The sequence below is a fragment of the Jaculus jaculus genome, chromosome 7 (genome assembly GCF_020740685.1).
Source record: "Jaculus jaculus isolate mJacJac1 chromosome 7, mJacJac1.mat.Y.cur, whole genome shotgun sequence".
NCBI classification, from domain to species: domain Eukaryota; kingdom Metazoa; phylum Chordata; class Mammalia; order Rodentia; family Dipodidae; genus Jaculus; species Jaculus jaculus.
Genome location: NC_059108.1, coordinates 49,934,728 through 49,956,885, shown reverse-complemented (window position 1 = coordinate 49,956,885; position 22,158 = coordinate 49,934,728). Strand labels below are relative to the sequence as shown.

The 22,158-nt window shown below is 41.9% G+C and overlaps 1 protein-coding gene across 3 annotated transcripts in view; it reads right to left on the bottom strand.

Moving 5' to 3' along the window:
* The window catches only part of Faxc (failed axon connections homolog, metaxin like GST domain containing), a 66,962-nt gene that overhangs the window by 14,557 nt on the left and 30,247 nt on the right, over positions 1-22,158 (bottom strand). For all 3 annotated transcript variants that reach the window (XM_045155190.1, XM_045155189.1, XM_012949246.2), the window contains one exon: positions 18,349-18,572. In XM_045155190.1, coding sequence (XP_045011125.1) covers positions 18,349-18,572 — 224 coding nt within the window. The remainder of the gene's footprint in view (positions 1-18,348; positions 18,573-22,158) is intronic.

The window sequence follows — 22,158 nt, the reverse complement described above, 5'->3', positions numbered from 1 at the left end:
AAAAAAAAAAAAAAAAAATCTAAGAGGATATAAATAAATCATATGGAATCCCACTTTTTTGGACAATGGAACACTCAGGAGCCATAGATTGTTGCTAGAAAATTTTCAGTGCTAGGAATGGGATACCTTCCAGTGAGTTGTTGGCCAAGGAGGTCACGGATGCCCCCAAAACATTATAGGCCATTGCTGAGGCCCTCGGTTTCCCATGAGGAATAGACGGTAAGACCCTATTGATGAAGACTCCACAAACTTGGGCTGCAAGGCCACTGAGAAATTCTGCTGAAACTGAGCTGATAACCTCCTCCATGTAGACCAGCTGACAGAAAGCTGGAAGAAGCCATTCTGCATCCAGTTCAATGGGAGAAACAGAAATCACCAGTAAAGATACTCAACAGTGGATACTGCAAGCCTTGTATTTGGCCAGCCAGGCCAAATGAGCAAATGGGTGCAATAGTGAACATCCGTCATGGTGGAAACCAACTGCCCTCTAAGTGGACTGGAGGCCTGCTCCATGGGAGGGAATACATCCCTGATACTGAAAACTTACAACAGAGATAGTCATGAGCCCTAGGGGTATAACATCTGCTGCTGTCTGGCTAAATATATATACTATGCTTATCAAACTGCCCAGTAAAAACTTCTGTTAATGTTCACACCTTTATATTAATGCTACTCTTACTTTTGGTAGAGAATCTTCTCTTTTCAGATGGCAGTAACTTTGGGATGATTCAGAAGGCATCATGGTGCTGGAAAGAAGTGACTGGAGTACTCAGTACTGTAATATCTAATGCGGAAAAGGTGGCAGAAAGAATGTAAAAGCTGGGCTGGAGAGATGGCTTAGCGGTTAAGCGCTTGCCTGTGAAGCCTAAGGACCCCGGTTCAAGGCTCAATTCCCCAGAATCCACGTTGGCCAGATGCACAAGGGGGCGCACCATCTGGAGTTTGTTAGCAGTGGCTGGAAGCCCTGGTGTGCCCATTCTCTCTCTCTCTCTCTCTCTTTCTGTCTCTTTCTCTCTCTGTCACACTCAAATAAATAAACAAAAATGAACAAAAAAATAAATAAATAAAAATATTTTTTAAAAAAAGAATGTAAAAGCCAAAGGAAGGGTAGGACTCCTTACAACGTGCTCCCCCATGACACAAAATGGCCTGCATATCCATGACCTCACAGTGCCTGACATTATCTACCCAAGACCATCATAAGAGGAGGAAAAGATCATGACATCAAAATAAAGGACAGACTGATTGAGAATGGGAGGGGATATGATGGAGAATGGAGTTTCAAAGGAGAAAGTGGGGGGAAGGAGGGTATTACCATGGGATATTTTTTATAATCATGGAAGTTGTTAATAAAAATTTGGGCCAGCCTGGGACTACAGAGTGAATTCAATGTCAGCGTGGCCTAGAGTAAGACCCTGGCTCAAAAAAAAAAAAAAAAAAAAAAAATTTGAGCCAGAGGTGGTGGTGCACACCTTTAATCCCAGCACTTGGGAAGCAGAGGTAGGAGGATTGCCATGAGTTTGAGGCCACCCTGAGATTACATAGTAAATTCTAGGTCAGACTGAGCTAGAGTGAAACCCTACCTTGAAAAATTTAAAAAAAAAAAAAAAGAAGAAGAAAAAGAAAATGTATACTTCCTTATAAAAATGTCCATGGAGATTCTCTTTCTAGAATTTAACAATAAGAAAAAGTTAGTTTGTTCCAATTAAAGAACTGTGTATCCTTAAAACTTAAAACTGTGTTTCCTTAAAAAAATAAATATAAGGGGCTGGAGAGATGGCTCAGCAGTTAAAGAACCTAAGGACCCAGGTTTGATTTCCCCAGTACCAACATAAGCCAGATGCATAAGGTGGTGCATGGATCTGGAGTTTGTTTGCAGTGGCTGGAGACCCTGGAATGCCAATTCTCTCATTCTATCTGTGCCCCCTCAAAATAAATAAATAAAATTTATTTAAAAAATTTTAAAACAATTAATATAAGCCATGCATGATGGTACATGGCTTTAATCCCAGCACTCAGAAGGCAGAGGTAGGAGGATCACCAGGAGTTCTAGGCTACCCTGAGACTATACAATGAGTTCCAGATCAGCCTGGGCTCTCACTTACATTTGAGATGAACAGCTCTAGAACTGAAAGACATAACTGGAGGTTGAGACATGGCCAAATCCAGACAAGAGGCACCAGGTGCTTCTAACATGGGTGTGGGGCAGAAAGGAGACAGGAGTCTACGGTATCTGTGAGCATTCTGGTGACGATCATATCCACCTACTCACACTGTGCATTTCACTCTACAGCCAGAACCTGGCTCCACCTCAGGAAAGTCAACTGCCCCATCTACAAACCAGACAAGTTAATGCTACTGGTACTAATAATCAGAATAATACTTACTATCATGTGCCTTTGGTGAGAACTAATTAAAACAATTTCTGCCTCAATTAATTTTAACTAAACACACATGAAAATAGGGTTTGAAATGAAAATCACCATTATATCACAATAACAAACATAATTTATATTATGTATTTTATGTATACTATAGCTGAATATGTAATAAATTCATAATATGACAATTATTTTTAATTGTGTTACATATGAGGGTATATATTTTATTTCATTTTCCTACAGACACTGTAAATGCATAAATGTCAGCTCTTATCAATAGTATTTTGTGGGCATAGTGACGCACGCCTTTAATTCCAGCACTCCTGAGGCATAGGTAAGAGGATCACTGTGAGTTCGAGGCCAGCCTGAGACTACAATAGTGAATTCCAGGTCAGCCTTGGCTAGAATGAAACTCTACCTCGAAAAAGTAAAAGAAAAAAACAATAATACTTTGATTTTGTATAAGACAAAATTCTTAGTGCTTGAGATGCAAAGATAAATACAACAGACGAATTCTCATGAAGTTTATATCCCATGGAGTGATATCAAATAGTACAACCAGCAAATATTAACTAGTACTAGCCAGGTGGACTGGTTCATGCCTTTAATCACAGCACTTGGAAGGCCAAAGTAGGAGATCACTGTGAGTTCAGGGCCAGCCTAGCGCTACTAAGTGAACTCCTGGGCAGCCTGGGCTAGAGTGAGACCCTGCCTCACAGCAAAGAAAAGAAAGAAAAAAGGAGGAGAGGAGAGGAGAGGAGAGGAGAGGGGAGGGGAGGGGAGGGGAGGGGAGGGGAGGGGAGGGGAGGGGAGGGGAGGGGAGGAGAGAAAAGAATTAGCTAGGCATAAGTGCTATGCAGAGAATTAAGGTAAGGTGGTATCATCAAGGAGCCTTTCAACTGCATTAGTGGTCAAGGAAGGCCTCTGGGGAGGTGATATTCCCACAGAAACATGAATATAAGAAGGACCCTAGAAATGCAAAAATCTAAAGGAGGATAATTCAAGGCAGCAAAACAACTAAGGCACATGCCTTTAGGACAGAATAAGCTTGGTGCATTTGTGAAACAGAGAGAAGAAAGATGTAAGTAAGGGCTTGGGTAAGAAATATGATTAGAGTTAGGGAGATTGCTTAGTGGTTAAGGCACTTGCCTGCAAAGCCAAAGGACTCTGGTTCAAATCCCCAGGACCAATGTAAGCCACGTGTACAAGGTGGCACATATGTCTGGAGTTTCTTTGTAGTGGCTAGAGGCCCTGATGCACCCATTCTCTCCCTCTCTTCCTTTCTCTCTCACACTCTCTCTCTCTTTAATAAATAAATATGTTTAAAAAAATAGTCATCTCTGGGCTGGAGAGATGGCTTAGTGGTTAAGCGCTTGCCTGTGAAGCCTAAGGACCCCAGTTCGAGGCTCGATTCTCCAGGACCCACGTTAGCCAGATGCACAAGGGGGTGCATGTGTCTGGAGTTCGATTGAAGTGGTTGGAGGCCTTGGAGTGCCCATTCTCTCCCTCTCTCTCTCCCTCTCCCTCCCTCCCTCTCTCTCTCTCTCTCTCTCTCTCTGCCTCTTTCTCTGTCTGTTACTCTCAAATAAATAAATAAAAATAAACAAAATTTTTTTTAATTTAAAAAAATAGTCATCTCAAAAAAATGAGCTTAGAGGGCAATAAAGCACTTGTCACTTTGTCCTGAGCACCTAATTTCAATCCTCCCCAGACCCCATATGCAAAACTGAAAGCCATGTTAGGCTTCTATATAATAACTGGCAGCCAGATGGGAGGCAGAGACAAGAGAATTTACTGGAAGCTCAGGGAGGGTAGCATAGCCATGAACAGCAACAGCATACAAAACCTCAACAACGGAGCAAGACCCAGAAGAAACCCTACCTCAAAATGAGGTGGAAAGATGAAGACTGATGCAAATGTTGTCCTCTGACTTTCACATGCATAATATCATGCGTTCACACACACACGCACACATGCACACACACACACACACACACACTCATATTATCACATACACATGAAACACACGCATACTTATACACACACAAGAAATGAGATTGGAAAGAGGACAGGGCCAGAGAATAGAGGGCTTGGGATCCAAAAAGGAAGTGATGGAGAAAAAGTGATCTAGAATAGCCTTTTGGCATCCAGCCTGGTGAATGAATGGATGACAGTGCCATTTACTGAGGGAGGTCACAAGGGATGCTGGTTTCGTGTGATGGTGATGAGTCCTGAATTAAAATATGCTCCAATTGAAATGGCTATTGTACATCTAAGTGAAGAAACATCTGGGACTGAAGAGAGGGACTGGGAGAAGCTATACCATCATGGAGAGGAAGCCTCCAAGAGAATCTATAGCAAGCATCACAGAAACTACATAAATTCTTTCTAGATTTAATGTAATTTTTTCATCTTTCCAGGACAAGTTACAGAATTTAAATAAATAAAAATAGGTTAGTTAAAAAAGGAAGAAACAACTGACAAGGTACTAGGATACACCAGGTCATCATTTCTTTATAACTAATTCGTCTCCAAATTTTATCAAACTAAGGCAGCCCAATAGAACACAAATGGGAAATGCTTTTGTTTGTGTATTTCCCAACTTGGGAGAGGGCATTCAGCCTTCTCATTCTATGTTCAACCCTAACATATATACACCAAAGGGATATATGCTGAGAAAGATGTTCTTAAATTATCATTTATATGTTGCTTTCTTTTTTAGTTATTTTTAAATCATTCAGAAATCAGGACCTGAAATTTAAATACAAAGTCAAACCCACTTTTCTCAGAGAATAAAAAAGCTAGAATAATCCAGTCTAAAACAAAGAAAACTAGATTGAATCTGTGAGAATTTTAACAAGGAATTTGTATTGCTAAGTGTATAGCAAAAACTTCTAATTAGTCAGTATTTATGAACATTTGTTTTTATACTTCTAAAGTTTCATATGCATCAACATATTTTGTTGCATCAACATATTTTTGGCAACTGAAACTGAAACAATGGAAACAGAAAAGAGGGACTGGAGAGATGGCTCAGAGGTTAAGGCCTGTGATGCCCAATGACCCAGGTTCAATTCCCTAGTACCCACATACAGCAAGATGCATGTGCATCTGGAGTTTGTTTGCAATGGCCCTGCAGCGCCCATTCTCTCTTCTCTTTTCTCCCCTCTCTCTCCCCCTCTCCACATTCCCCCATTTTGCAAATAAACAAAAAAAATTTTTTTTAAGAAAATGGATAAAAGATCAGGTGTGTGATGCAGACCATTGATCCCAGCACTCAAGAGGCTGAGGCAGGATGACTGCCAAGTCTAGAACATCTACAAATGCTACTAAAAGTACTGTCTAAAATTCACCCACCCACACCCACACACACAAAAATAAATCTGCTGTCAACATTAACAGATCTTTGATATGAAAACAAAGGACCTGGACACAGACCATGCAGACAGAGCTGATTGATGTCACCTTGACAACACTGTGAAGAAGGCCTGATTGGTCCTGAATTTGATCACCTCCCTAATAAAACATCACAATAATCTCCCTTATGGTGTGTAACAGAGAGACCAAATATAACCATTTTAAGTAAAAAAAAAAAAAAAAAAAAAAAAGGCCCAGGCCTGACTTGGATAGAGAACTAGCTGGCCAATGTGCTGACCTTTTGCTTCTGTAAACTTTGCTTGCTTAATTGCTGCCTTTCCCCCTAAAGTTTCTGAGGAATCTCCACTTGAAGGACAATGGAGATGACTTCATCTGCCTGGAGTGCCCCTAGCTCCTGCCCCCAACATTGCCCGCTGAAACCCCAAGCCAATCAGAACTGTTTAAATCAACCAATCATGTATCTATCTCCTACTTCTTTGTTCGAATTCCTATATGAACCCCTTCCCCCAAAAGAAAGGGGCTCTCTCCCTCACTACCGCTGTGCCGGACTGTGGGGACAGAGCCCAGGCCTAGGCTTGCAATAAAGAAACCTTTTGCTTTTGCATTCGAGTGTCTCGGCTTCTGCGGTGGTTGAACCATCCACAAATCATGAACAAACAAAACAGACTGAATAACAGGTAAGCACAGTAGTTCATGTTCTATAGTTCAAATGTACAGTCTTCCACAGGCTCAAGTGGTTATGATCCTTCAAGAGGTGGAGTCCTGCTGGAGGAAGTGTCTCTCAGTGGGCATTGGGATTTATTAGTCTTACCTGCTAGGGTGTTCACAGCAAGCTCACTCTTTTTTTTTTTTTTTTTTGGCTTATTTTTATTTATTTATTTGAGAGCGACAGGCAGAGAAAGAAGCAGAGAGAGAGAGAATGGGCACGCCAGGGCTTCCAGCCACTGCAGACGAATTCCAGATGTGTGCGCCCCCTTGTGCATCTGGCTAACGTGGGTCCTGGGGAATCAAGCCTCGAACCGGGGTCCTTAGGCTTCACAGGCAAGCGCTTTACCACTAAGCCATCTCTCGAGCCTGCAAGCTCACTCTTGCTGCATCCTTCCCACTGACATGTGACAATGTGAGCCAGCTTTTACCATGTGTGGTGGTTTGAATAGAATAGATGGCCCCCAATATATTCAGTTGTTTGTAGTTTGCATCTGCTGGCTACCTGGCTGGAGGCAATGTCACTGGGTGGATAAATTGTGCTGATGGGTTTCAGATTTCAATCTAAAGATATGCAAAGTGTACCTAGCTGGAGTTCCTGAAGTGTGCTGTGGCTTTTGGCTTTTAGACTTGTGCTTCTCTCTCTCTGCTTGGTCCTGTGAAGGCAGGCCAGCTTCTTCTGCTATTATGGAACTTTCCCTGGATCTGTAAGCTTCAATAAATCCCTTCCTCCATAACTGTGCCTGGTCTGAAAGTTCATCTCAGCAAACCTGAAGCTGTCTGCTACACCATGCTTTCCCCACCATGAGAAAATCTGAAATAAAACTTTCCTTTCATAAACTGTTTCTGGTTGGGTATCTTGTCCAGCAAGGAGAAAGCACTGCTGCATTATGGAAAGCACAGAGCTTTCAGTTTTTGTTTTCTATTTTTATTTTTTTAAATGTATGTGTGTGTGTGAGAGAGAGAGAGAGAGAGAGGAAAAAAATGGTGCATCAGGACCTCAGCCACTGAAATTGAGCTCCAGACACAAGAACCCCCTTGTATGCTTAAAATAAATTTATGTGGGCTGGAGAGATGGCTTAGTGGTTAAGGCGCTTGCCTGTGAAGCCAAAGGACCCAGGTTTGATTCTCCATGTGCCAAGTAAGCCAGATGCACCTGCTGATGCATACATCTCAAGTTTGTTTGCAGCACCTAGAGGTATGCCCATTCTCCTCTCTCTCTCTCTCTCTCTCTCTCTCTCTCTCTCTCTCTCTCTCTCTCTGTCTTTGTGTGTGTGTGTCTCTAATAAATAAATAAAAAGTAAATTTTTAAAAATTATGTATTTATTTGCAAGCAGAGAGAAACAGAGAAAAGAGACACACACAGAGAATGAGCATGCCAGGGCCTCTAGCCTCTGCAAAGGAACTACAGATGCATGTGCCATTTTGTGCATCTGGCTTTATATGGATACTGGGGAACCAAGCCTGGGTCCTTAAGCTTTGCAGGCCAGTGCCTTAACCACTGAGCCATCTCTCCAGCCCCTCTGGTTCATTTGCTTATTTGTTTTGTTTTGTTTTGTATTGTTTTGTTTGGGGTTTTCTTTTTTTTTTTTTTTTCTGAGGTAGGTTTTCACTGTTGTCCAGGCTGACCTGGAATTCACTATGTAGTCTCAGGGTGGCCTTGAGCTCATAGTGATCCTCCTACTTCTGCCTCCAGAGTGCTGGAATTAAAGGCATGTGCCGCCACACCCAGTTCCAGCCCCTCAGTTTAAAACACCTTTTCATAGACCCCTGAGACTGATTTACCCAGCCTGGCAATGGAGCCTGTACAGCTGTGTTTTGTTTATTTTTTTTTTTTATTTGCCAGTGACAGGTAGATAGAGAGAGAGAGAACAGGCATACCAGGACCTGTAGCCACTGCAAACAAACTCCAAATGTATGCCCCACTTTGTAAATCTGGCTTATGTGGGTACTGGAGAATTGAGCCTCGAACCAGGGTCTTTCAGCTTCACAGGCAAAAGCTTAACCACTAAACCATCTCTACAGCCCCATGTACAGCTCTGTTTTAAAAACAGCAAGCTATACACATCTTCCTGTTCATTCGAAAGAACAGCTGGTCTGTGAGCCATTGCTCTGGAAAGGTTCCACAGTTTGGAGATTACTTAGAACCTGGTTTGGAAAACATTGCTTTGAGGTTCCAGAACATTCCCTTTAGTGTCTATTATATATATGATTGTATGTATCCATCTTCTTCTCTGGCCTCTTTCACAGTGTGTCTAGATACTATCCATTACTATTCATCCTTTGCCACTCACCAGCTCTGAAACTTCCTGCTCCCTGGGAAGTATGGTGTGTCTGAGCAGTGCTTACTCAAGGTCTTGAGCTCTAATGTGGAGATGACCCTAGCATTTCTTCTTTTTTAAAAAATATTTATTTATTTATTATTTGTAAGCACAGACAGAGAGAAGAGAGAAAAAGAATACGGCCATGCCAGGGAGTCTAGCCACTGCAAACAACTCCAGATTCATGCACTACCCTATGCATCTGGCCGTATATGTGTACTGGATAACAGACCGAGGTTATCAGGCTCCATAGGCAAACACCATAACCACTATGCCATCTCTCCAGCCCGACCCTGGCATTTCTTAGATGTGCTATTTGCATAGCATAACTAAATAAGAGTCAGAAAAGCAGATATTAAAATATACTCTGTTAAAAGCAAAAACAAGGGGCTAGAAAGATGGCTCAATGGTTAAGGGGCTTGCCTGCAAAGCCTAGTGACCTGCATTCAATTCCCCAGTGCCCACATAAAGCAATATACACAAAGAGGTGCATACATCTGAAGTTCATTTACAATGGCTGGAGGTCCTTGTATACCTGTGTTCATTCATTCTCTGTCTCTCCTTCCAAATAAATAAATAAAATATACATAAATCAAAACATTCCATTGGCTGGGCTTGGTAATACATACCGGCAGCCTAAACTTCCAAATAAATATTTAAAAAAAAGAAAGAAAGAAAGAAAGAAAGAAAGAAAGAAAGAAAGAAAGAAAGAAAGAAGGAAAGAAATAGAAGAACCTAGGCTGGAGAGATGGCTTAGCAGTTAAGGCGTTTGCCTGTGAAGCCCAAGAACCCAGGTTCAATTCCCCAGCACCCATGTAAGCCATATGAACATAGTGAGACATGCATCTGGAGTTCATATGCAGTGTCTAAAGGCTCTGGCATGCCCATTCTTTCTCTCTCTCTCTCTCTCTCTCTCTCTCTCTCTCTCTCTCTCATAAATAAATTAAAAATAAAACAATTTTTGAAAAAGAAAAGAACCTACACAAAAATATAGATTACAGGCTAGGGGTGTAATTCAGAGGTAGAGGGCTTGCCTAACATGCTTAAAGCCCTGAGTTTGAGCCTAGCACTGTCCTAAACTAACTAAACCAATCAAAAACATTTGAGGCCTGAGAATGCATAGTGAATTCCAGGACAACCTGAGCTAGAGTGAGACCCTGCCTCAAAAAAAAATTATATATATATATATATATATATATATATATATATATATATATATATAATAACAGGGAAAAAATAAAAGGAATGCTTAGTGTTTTAGTCAGCTCCAAGTTGCTGGGAAAAATATCCAGCCAGACACACTTTATGGGAAAAAGGGACTGATTTCAAATTTACAGATCCAGGAGAAATTCCATTAATGGCAGAAGAAACTACTTAATTCCATACATGCAAAGAAACAACTGTAGCAAACACCAAAAAGTAGCAAGCACGAACCCCTAGCTCAAACTGCTCTCCACACTTTTGGGCTGGAATCAGATCTGCCCCCAGTGACATACTCCTTGTGGTGGTTTGATCCAGGTGTCCCGAAAAACTTAGGTGTTCTGAATGCTAGGTTCCCAGCTGTTTGGAGATTTGGGAATTAATGCCTCCTGGAGAGAGCATTTGTTGGGGGCGGGCTTATAGGTATTACAACCAGTGTCCCCTTGCCAGTGTTTGGCACACTCTCCTGTTGCTATGGTCCCCTTATGTTGGCCAGGGGGTGATGTCCACCCTCTGCTCATGCCGTCATTTTCCCCTGCCATTGTGGAGCTTCCCCTCGAGCCTGTAAGCCAAAATAAACTGCTTTTTCCACAAGCTACTCTTGGTCAGGTAATTTCTACCAGCAATGAAACCTGCAACAGTAAAGTGGTACTGAGGAGTGGGATTGCTGCTAGACACCTGACTGTGTAGCTTTGGCCTTTTGGAGCTGATTTTCAAGAGGAATGTGGAAGGATTTGAAACCTTGGTCTAAGAGATGCCTTCTACTGTTGTATGTACAGTTTGATGGACTATTCTGGTCAGAGTTGAAAGATCTGAGTGCAGTAAGAACTATGGACTATGAGGTTTGGCTTATGAGGGTGAGAAAGAACTTTGCTTGGACTGGGCTAGCAGTCTGTGTAAGAAGCTTGCTCTTATGCCCATGTCCTGAGAAGTTGTGCAGGGTTGCTTTGTGTAGAAATGAACTGAGTGAGCAGAGGGATATGGCACAGAAAGAAAAATCTTTGGGTGAACTGCTGCCCATTCAGCTGCAATTGAGAGATTACAACCTTTGAGACTGGGCTAACTGACCTGCACTGGAGAAACAGGAAGAATGTAGACTCTTTTGGAGGGGCCTGAGTGCTCAAGAAGTGTCCCATTCTTCAAAGTCTGCTTTATTCCCACCCTTGATTAACAAATTGACACCCTACCTGGTATTGTAGAGTATAAGAAATGCAGGAAAGAGAGGGTCATTGAGTTTGCAACACGATCTTTTGTTTTGGAAATGGCCATGGGCAGTGTGAAGCAGGTTTGCTAGATGCCGGCATGGAGAGAGACCCCATGGGGCCATGAGGATGAACCATGGATTGCAATGGAGATGCCAGGACCACAAAATGGCTGCTAAGGAAAGCTGCTGGCCCTGGAAGAAATTTTCCAGGACTGAGATTAGCCTAGCTGGAGGGGCAGAATTGTAAGGCCAAAGACTTGTTGCTGGTTAGAATTATCAGACTTGTTAATTTGTCACTGGCTAGAGTAGTTGGACTTGAAGCTACAGAGTTTGTTGTTTGACCTGGTTCTTTTAAATCTTACATTGGTTGAATATTTCTTTGCTATGCCCAATGTCATCCTTTGCAGTGTGAGTGTTTATTATGTGCCATTATGGGATTTTGAGGTTATTTTTTGGTGTTATGGCTCAGTTAAAAGACCTTGGATTATGAGGATGTATGAACACCATTAGGATTGATAAAAACGATGGTGACTTTTGAAGATAGACTGAATGCACTGCATTTTACATCATGGGTGGTTAACAGTTTATGGGTGCCAAGGGCAGAATTTGGTGGTTTGATTCACATGTCCCCCATAAACTTAGGTGTTCTGAATGCTAGGTTCCCAGCTAATAGAGATTTGGGAATTAATGCCTCCTGGAGGGAGTGTATTGTTGGGAGCGGGCTTATGGGTATTATAGCCAGTTTCCCCTTGCCAGTGTTTGGCACACTCTCCTGTTGCTATTGTCCGCCTTATGTTGCCCAGGGGGTGATGTTCACCCTCTGCTCATGCCATCGTTTCCCCCCACCATTGTGGAGCTTCTCCCTTGAGCCTGTAAGCCAAAATAAACCTCTTTTCCCCCCCAAGCTGCTCTTGGTCAGGTGATTTCTACCAGCAATGATGAGAACCTGACTGCAACACTCCCCTATAGCAAGAACCCCCTTGCTCAAGGCTGAAGTTGCCAACTCAATTTTAATAAAAAACCTGAGTTTATGCTACCCTTCATTTACATTATTACATTCAAACTACCACACAGAGTAAACAAAAGTATGGCGCCTTCACAAAGTATGAGAGGCAGACTAGACCTTAGATATGTTTCTGTGTAAATGTCCCCACCCAATGCCCCCAAAGTTATGATTGGGTCTTTAAGGAACTATAACATAGTAACATGAAGCATGCTCTCTCTAGAAAGCTCTCCTCATGTGATAATAATCCATATATTAGTTAATACTGTGAATAAATAGCTGTACAACATAACTATAATTATAATGAAACCTAATCAGGGGCATTCATATATTTTTCTTTGGTAAAGGAAGTCCTCTTGCCATCAGTATGTCAGAAGGGATGGAATCCAATGGTTTGAAGAAATCAAGAGAGGATCTACCCAATGAGCAAGCCAAGCATCCACAGTAGTTATTTTTGGAGTGATTTACTCACTGTGAACTAATGATAGTTCATCATAAAAACCAATTATCTACTTGGAATTCATCTCAGTATTTTTCTTTTTTTAAATCTATGTCAGGCTAGAAAGTTGGCTCAGCGGTTAAGGTGCTTGCCTTCAAAGCCTAACATCCTGGGTTCAATTTCCCAGTAGCCACGTAAAGCCAGATGCACACAGTGGCACATGCATCTGGAGTTCATTTGCAGTGGCTGGAGGCCCTGGTATGCCCCCATTCTCATCCTTTCTCTCCGTCCCTCCTCCTCCCTCTCCCTCTCTCTCTCTCCCCCCCTCTCTCTCTCTTTCTCTCTTCCTCTCTCTTTGCTTATCCCTGTTGTACTTCAAGAATGTTTTCATCTTCTAGATGAGTTAACTATGAATAACTAACCAGACAAATATCTAGAAAAACAAAAGTGATTTTTGTGTTCAACAGCACAATAAAATCATTTGGTAAAATGATACCATATTGTAAACATACGTGCTTAGGAATATGACAAGAAGCAGTGAGTGGCTGATTTTTGCTGCCTTTGAAAGAAAGCACTACTTTATACTCATTTACTCTTTGTTAAATAGTCAAGACCACAGCTATTTGCCAAAATAGCCAACGGATTTGGTTCTGCCAACCGGAAGGGTGTGAGCATGCCTTTAATCCCAGCTCTTGGGCAGCAGAGGTAGGAGGATCGCCATGAGTTCAAGGCCAGCCTGAGACTACATTATGAATTCCAGGTCAGCCTGGGCTAGAGGGAGAGCCTTCCTTTAAAAAGCAAAAAAAAAATATAAATAAATAAATAAATAAAAGCAAATGTGCCAACCAGATGTCAAGAAGGACTGAAAACAGACACCTGGGATATTTTCTGATTCAATAAAATACTTCACACTAGCCAAAAGAAAAAGCACAGTAAATTTATTAATCAAGTGAAGCTTTCTGAAAATCAACTCTTCTCACATCCCTTTATAAATCATATTTATCATTTGGCTCTTTCAGAAACAAGCCCTTAAAAGAGATCCTTTCTCCTCAACTACTTAATGTACTTCGGCCTAAGGCTGGAAAGCAAGCCTCCTAATGGATAGTATGGCTTTAGTTTACAAAGCTCAGGGAATCTAAGACAATGCTAAATGTATGTATTTGCTTTGTTTTGTTATCTATCCTGAAGATGGGATCCAGAGCCTTGCATATGTTGGGCAAGTGATCTACCACTGAGCTACATTCCAAGCCAACCATATCTATTCTATAGCTAGCTTCCTGAAGCCAGATAATAAAATATACTTTACACACTACTTTTTAACTTGCCAGTTAAAGCTCTGGCTGGCTACTTTAGGAAATGTCCTGAAGATGCCATCCTGACATAAAACATCAGCTTAAAATAGAATTCATGAGAAAATTCAGGGACACAGCTGTGCAATTCTTATTTTCATTGCCTTATTTTTTTTTTAAGCTTCAAGTTCATACCTGTACTCTCAGAAATAAAAATAAAACATATGGACTGGAGAGATGGCTTAGCGGTTAAGGCATTTGCCTGTAAAGCCAAAGGACCCCAGTTCAACTCTCCAGGACCCACATTAGCCAAATGCACAAGGGGGAGTATGCATTTGGAGTTCATTTGCAGTGGCAGGAGACCCTGGAGTGCCCATTCTCTCTCTCCCTCTCTCTCTCTCTCTCTCTCTTTCAAATAAATAAATAAATAAAACAAAAAAGAACACAGGGCTGGAGAGATAGCTTAGCGGTTAAGGTATTTGCCTGCAAAGCCAAAGGACCCAGGTTCAACTCCCCAGGACCCATGTAAGCCAGATGCACAAGGTGGCATCTGGAGTTCGTTTCTAGTGGCTAGAGGCCCTGATATGACCATTCTCTCTCTATCTGCCTCTCTCTCAAATAAAATAAATAAATAAAAATTTTTAGGTCTGGAGAGATGGCTTAGTAGTTAAGCGCTTGCCTGTGAAGCCTAAGTACCTCAGTTCGAGGCTTGATTCCCCAGGACCCACGTTAGCCAGATGCACAAAGGGGCACACACATCTGTAGTTCAGTTACAATGGCTGGAGGCCCTGGCATGCCCATTCTCTCTCTCTCTCTCTATCTGCCTCTTTCTCTCTCTGTCTGTCGCTCTCAAATAAATAAATAAAAATGAACAAAAAATATTTTTAAAAAAATTTTTAAAAATAAGAACTGAAATGTAAAACAGGTAGTAAGCAAAATGGACTTTGTCTAATAAATCCCTTACTGGTTTCTCTGGCATCAAATATGACACCAAATATACAGAATTACATGGAAGACCTAATAATAGAAGAAAATAGGAGAAATGGAAAATATACATGTACATATATATGATTCAAAATTATGCACTGAAACATTTGAAAGTTATACACCAAAATAGTAAATGGTTAACAACAATAAGTAATAAAATTAACTCTACTTCTTTTTTTCCTTCTGTGTTTGTTTAAACCTTTCCAAACATCTATAATTTATTAATATATTTAAAAATCAGGAAAAAAAAAAAAAGCTGAGTATGGTGGCATTCACCTTTAATCCCAGCACTCAGGAGGCAGAGGTAGGAGGATCACCGTGAGTTCGAGGCCACCCTGAGACTACATAGTGAATTCCAAGTCAGCCTGAATCCTACTTCAAAAAAACAAACAACTCTCCCTCTCTATCTGCCTCTTTCTCTCTCTGTCTGTCGCTCTCAAATAAATAAAAATAACAAAAAAAATTTTTGTTAAGGGCTGGAGAGATGGCTTAGTGGTTAAGCACTTGCCTGTGAAGCCTAAGGACCCCGGTTCGAGGCTCAACTCCCCAGGACCCCGTGAGCCACATGCACAAGGGGGCGCACGCATCTGGAGTTCAGTTACAATGGCTGGAGGCCCTGGCACGCCCATTCTCTCTCTCTCTCTATCTCTTTCTCTCTCTGTCTGTCACTCTCAAATAAATAAAAAATAACAAAAAAAATTTAATATATTTTTTAAAAATCAGGAAAAAGTATTTGGTTACAGAGACATTTTTCCTAGAAACAATATCCCTAATGAAGTTATGTTACATACAGAACCTTAAATGCAGTCATGGTAATAGCAATATTTATTACGTACTTTTTGTTAGATTCTGTAGTAAGTAGCTTATATACAGCATCTCATTTAAATCTGCACACTCTACAACATATGTACAGTAGTCTCCCCTTATCCTTTTATTAAATATTTGTATGTATTTGTAAGGTATGTATGTATAGGCATGCCAGTCTCTTGGCACTGCAAATGAACACCAGATGTATGTGTCACTTTTTGGCAGGGGAGCTCTGGCTTTCCTTAGTGCTGCCAAACTGAACCTAGGCCAGCCAGCTTTGCAAGCAGGCATTTTAAACCACTGAGCCATCTGCCCTGCCCACCTTATCCTCAATGGATACATTCCAAAACTCCTAGTGGATACCTAATGTAGTAGATAGTGCAAACTCAAACATACACTATAGTTGTTTGTATACATACACACCTATAGTAAAGTTTAATTTGCAAATTAGACATAGTCACAGATTTATAAGTTCTTATTGATTTTAGAAAACTGATCATTGGAGGGTTTTTTTGGGGGGGGAGTCAAAGTAGGGTTTCACTCTAGCCCATGCTGACCTGGAATTCACTATGGAGCCTCAGGGTGGCCTCGAACTCAGTGATCCTCCTACCTCTGCCTCCCAAGTGCTGGGATTAAAAGTGTGTACCACCTCACCCAGCAGAACTTTTTTATATTAAATTGAGAACTTTTCCCCTTTCACTTAAAGGAAGCCCTCCACAACTTCTGTCATGTCCAAGTTGCCAGCATCACTCCTCTGGCACTTTGAGGACATTATTAGGTAAAATAGGATTACTTTAATGCAAGCACTGTGACACCTCCCAATAGTCGATCTGATAACCAAGAGTGCTACTAAGTGACTAATGGACAGTAAGCGGTGCGTATAATGGACAAAGAGAAGTTCATGTTTGGGATGGATAGGGCAGAAAGGCAAGAGATTTCATCATGTTTCTCATAACAGTACCCAATTTATAACTTAACAATATTAAAAGGGACTTCCCATTCAGACCAAAGTTGACCACAGATATACAAAACTGTAGCAAATGGACCGTGAACACTAGCTTAATTGTCAGTGATTCATTTCCCTTCTACCTCCTGAAAACTGGAAATGAAGCATGACTCAGGTCATCAGTTATCAGTATTGCTCTCACCCTATGCACGGGCTCTCTCACCCAGTAGTATTCTAGAAAGGTAACAATCACCTTGTTCCACTTAAGAAATCAAAGCTGATAAACTGTTTAAAATAACCAGCCCTTTACTCGCATAGTCGCATAATGCTAGGGCCTCAAGTCCTTGTTTACAAGGTGGGAGGAAGTCAGGAACAGATCCAGCCATTGTTAAGGAGGAAGTGACCCAGCTGAGGGCAGGCCATCTGAGATCAGAGTCCAGTAACAAGTTTCCAAAGAATAAGCATGCCAGAGCACACTTCAGGTAGGTTCCCCTGACCTCCATGGAATAAGCAGCGGAAGGTGTAGACAAGTGTCTGTTCTTCAAGCCAAACAAAGCTAATGCAGAATTCTGCCCAGCATCAAACTCGCCACAGGCCATAACCCCCAGAGCAAAACACCAAAACACAGACATGGTGCTGGGATCTGCCACTTACAGGCTGAGGTTCAAGGAAGGGCTCCAGCTCTATTAAGTGTCTGGAGTGTGAAGGAAGGGCAGCAAGTCACTCCATTAGGGACAAGCTGTACCTAGCACAGCCTCAGCCTGGTGAGTTTCAACAATACAAATCTCACAACCCCACTTCCTCACAGAAGTAAGGAACCTAACATGGTCTGGGATGGGGATAGAGATAAACCTGGAAATGAATGCCACTAAGGGAGGACCAGTGAACAAAATCACCTTCTGAAAGTCACAGTCACACTGAGGATCTGATTCCCTGTACCTTTGTGGTCCCACATTAGAACACTCTTCGCTTCTAGGTCCTCGGTTCAAATGGTCACTTTATCAGTAGTCATGGCTAAAAATCAGACTGTGTACACTGCAGAGCCACAGCAGCCCAGACCACCTACAGCCAGGTGATGAAGCATACATCTAGCCTCCGCAGCTGCTGGACACATCTAGCTCTGTACCTCTTTGAGGGGCTTCCCAGACTCAAGTGGGCCCATGGTGTGCAATGAATAAAAAATCAGGCTGAGACTATGCCAGGAAGAAAGGCACTAAGAACACAACCCAAAATGGAAAAGATGAGAAAATAATAAATGTTGGGAACAGAACAGGTCAAAGCCTGGACCATCACCCAGTGTCTCAAATTTTACTTCACAGTGATGGGCCCATGGTCCAACCTCCTGAACAGACATACTCACAAGCAGCCTGGCCCGTGGACAAACAGGCACTTCTTGGTTCAGGATAACCCTGGCTATCAGTACACCCAGGAATGCCAGAAGTGCCTGCAGCAGGACTGCCATGCTGAGGCACGCTCCACTGTCTTTCCATGGGCTCACGGGCTCCCCCACAGTCAAGAACCAGTGGTTAAGTAGAGCAAGCTCCTGACAATTAGGGGGCTGGGTTTAATGGTGAGATTATAACCTACATGAGGAAGCAAATAACCAACCAAATTAGTTAATAAATCAGCAGCTCTATACTTACTAGTCATGCAAAAAGTAAGGACAGAATATAGGTATGGTACATTACCCAAGAGCCCTGCTAAAGACCGCATGTCCTTCTCCATCAGCATGTAAATCTCGTCCTCTGAGAAGCGGCCAATGCCGTGGCCATGCATCTCGCGCTTCACAATTCCTTTGGTTATGTGGCACACGACCCACCTCAGCAGGTTACTGAAGGGACCACCACCACTAAGAGACAGCATCTTCCGGGTCTCATTGAGATTGTCCACCCACTGGCAATAAGCTAATGTCCTGGAATTGTGTGGAAACAAGTTACTAGTGTGCATCAGATACACAGAGCTCTGCAGAGTCACTTTCAGAAGTTAGTACGCTCTGGAAAAACCAAAGAATCGCAGTCGTTAACCTGCGCAGCAGACATTAACACAGGCTCTACTAGATGACTAGACTTACAAGCTTCAAGAGAAATTATTTAATAAAAAAATTCAGATAATGATACCCTATGTTCCAATTCTCCAGAACATTGCTGGTGCCTGCCTGTAGACCCCTTCCCCATTCATTGGGGTCATGTCTCTGCTTTCACTCATGCAGCCCCACAGCAATCGAGTCTTTCAGTCAGAAAGGCAAGTGCCTATGGGGCAAGTGGCAGTAGCCACAGCAGATGAAGTGAAGGCAGCTTTCCCTCCTCGAGATTCAGGACGGCTCCCTGAACATGAGCATTGTGCTGAGTTACACATTTCTGTCTTGTATACCCTGCATGCATTTTATAGTTCATGACATAAAGGAGGCTTTTCAAAACAAGCCCTTTTTTGTCTTTTGACAGCAGATTAGGAAGAGCATAAACCTGTCCGTATTTATTATAAATCACGTGTATACATATACACAATTTGCTCTCCTGAAAATCAATGCTTTCCCTCAGTCTGTTCTCAAGGATTTGCAAGTATTCACCAGGAGAACTTGGTTGAATCACTGTTCACATCCAGGTGGCGCTGTGGCAACTTCACCCCCCTAGCACTCCCATAGGACATACATGGCCAGTCCAGTGTCCTTGGTTGCCATGCCCACATTTTGCTGACTTTATGTTCTGAGCCTGTGCCTTGCCAGTGTGTTTTTATAGTTAATAGTGTTGGTAGGTGGGAATTAAAAGATTTCCCACCAAGGAGAATTAACTGTGAGAGTATAGGCACAAGATATTCTTGTTTTTCTTCATAATGAAAACATTTAGTGATGGTCATCTCTACCCTTGATATAGATTCAGAATAGCAGTAATAGCCACTTCAAAAAATCATAAAGGTAAAACATTCTCTTACAGAAAATACAAGGGATAACAGTAGATTGTACCTACAATGAAATTTTACACCTTAAAGGGAAAAAAGGAGGACTTGGAGTATCATTCAGTGGTACAGGGCTTGCCTGCACATGACAGGCTCAAGGTTCCATCTCTAGCATTACCAAAAAATAAAACACCTCCCCCCCCAATTTTAATCATTTCATTTAGTTCTGTTCTATCAGGGTCCTATCTACTAAAAAACTAAAAATATGAAAGAAACATTTCTCTAAAAATGCTTAAACAGTCCTGAATTTTATTAAAAAATGCTAATCCAATTTTAATAAACTGTCTATACTGCAACCATATTTAATTCTCCTTTACAACTCTTATTAAAAGAATGTCCACAAATCTTGTTAATATACTTTGTTTCTCATTTTCATAAGTTTTTCAAAATAAACTATTACTGAGTGAAGAGATGGATTTTGCTGAAAATAAGAAAAAGTACATCACACTGGTGTCCAGACCATTGGGTAATATGTTAATGTAAAACCCCTCACCTTCATTCTGCTAAATTCCATGTAAACATGAAAAATAGAGACCTTCCTATGTGGTCTCCTTTTTACACTACAATAATTAAAGCAGCAATTTTCACATTCCATTAGAATAACTTAGCTTTGATTCTAGTCGTACTATATCTAAGTTCACAGTAAGAGGGTCACATTGCCCTTGATCACGTGGGAAGTCATTAGTCTAAGGAAAAACCTAAGTTATCATAAGCTGACCATGACCAAGTAATAACAGCATCTAGGAGGCACCTAAAATGTAAAAATGGGAACAGTGGGGCTCTAAGCTGAAAGGCTGATGTGAAGCCAAAGTAAATTCTGTGAGTTCCATCACATAGGTTTTACCCAGTGTAACAGGGTAGAAGTTCTTCATGAAGACGCGGGCTGGACCTGCGCAAAGTCCACAGGAGGCACATGAGGAAGTTCGTAGACCTGAGGCTGAGGGGTGCCAAAGACACTCTCACAGCATGCCTGTGGCCTGGTTAAATCACTTTTATTCCAAAAGCAAAGATTAACCACTGAAAAGCTTTAATCAGACAAGGAAACCTAACTGGACTCATGGCGATGCTGATGGAAAACCTGGATAGAAGACCAGGGTAGACATGATGCGTAGACCAAGGCCAAGGCCTGACAGATGGGTACCAAGTACGATGTCCTTGGGAGGAAAACTGAGGGAGAAGAAAACAAGCCCTCTGACCCACAGATGTGAGGGGAAAGTAGGCATTTCCCTCAAGCTAATGGTTGAACAGATAATACGACCAACCAACATTAGATCACAAGAAATGGAGAGAACTGGGCAATGAAGAAGTTAACCAGTTGCAGCGAAAGGTGCCACAGACTCACCAAGTGAAGACAGGAGGCAAGAAAACAGCCATGGGTTCAAGGTCACCCTAAGAGTACATAGTGAATTCCAGGTCAGCCTGGGCTAGAGTGAAACCCTGCCTAAAAAAAAAAAATAAAAAAAATAAAAAAAAAAGCTGTGAGGGGAGATAAGATTATCTAAGGAAGTTTCTAGATTGGATAGTGGTACCAGGAAAACCATAGCTCAAAGGCAAGTTAGAAGAAATCCAGGCTGGAAGGGGCATGGAGAGGACAGAGGTATCTTCTCTGAGATGGAGGGAATGAAGGTGTTATAGGGAATGAGGAGCTACAAAGAGGTTTGGCATTCCTGCCTGATGACTTCTATTTCCTCTACAGAAGAAGAAATATGAATGCAGGCAGATGCCAAAGGTGAGGACATGATAATGGGTAGAGTAGTAGGTGATGGGAAAGGCAGCTGTCCTGGGCTATAAAGCTCAGCAGTAAGAAGATCCTATGCATACAAAGGTGTGAGACTCACACTGTAGTAGCAACTTCAACACAGGGCACAGAAGAAGGAAACTGGATTCCTTAAGATAAATAAAAATAAAAAACAGGTATTCTCTCTTTGTTCTTGCTTTACCCTTCATTTTTCTTCCTGTTTTTCACATCTTGCACCTAATAGTATAGACTAGTGTCAAAGCAAACGATGGCCAGGCAAGCTCTATAGGGATCAAGACCAGTGGTGTGCACATCAACTTTAAATATCAAGAGAAAAATAGTGCATCATAGATCCCTATGTCAGCAGTGGTGGGTGCAGGACTTCACGTTGAGTGTGCTTCCATGTCACTACAGTGGAGGACACACCTCTTACAATCAGGGTTTCAGGCAACTGCTCACATGGTGAAGCTTCCATCCCTATCACTCCACCAAATCCAGTCTCCTCCAAGCCAACAATCAGCAACTCAGTTATACATCCAAATATGCCTTCCTACTGTAGTGGTGGCACACACCTTTAATCCCAGCACTAGGAGGCAGAGGCAGGATTGCTGTGAATTCAAGACCAGCCTGGGACTATCGAGTGAATTCCAGCTTAGCTTGGGCTAGAGTAAGACCCTACCTCAAAACAAACTAACAAAAATCCAAATACACCTTCCTGCCACGGTTAGCTTTCATAAATTCTCTCCAGCACTAGAAACTATCCATCTCCTTCTTGGAACTCCCTTTTATCTTAGACCTCTGCTGCTTT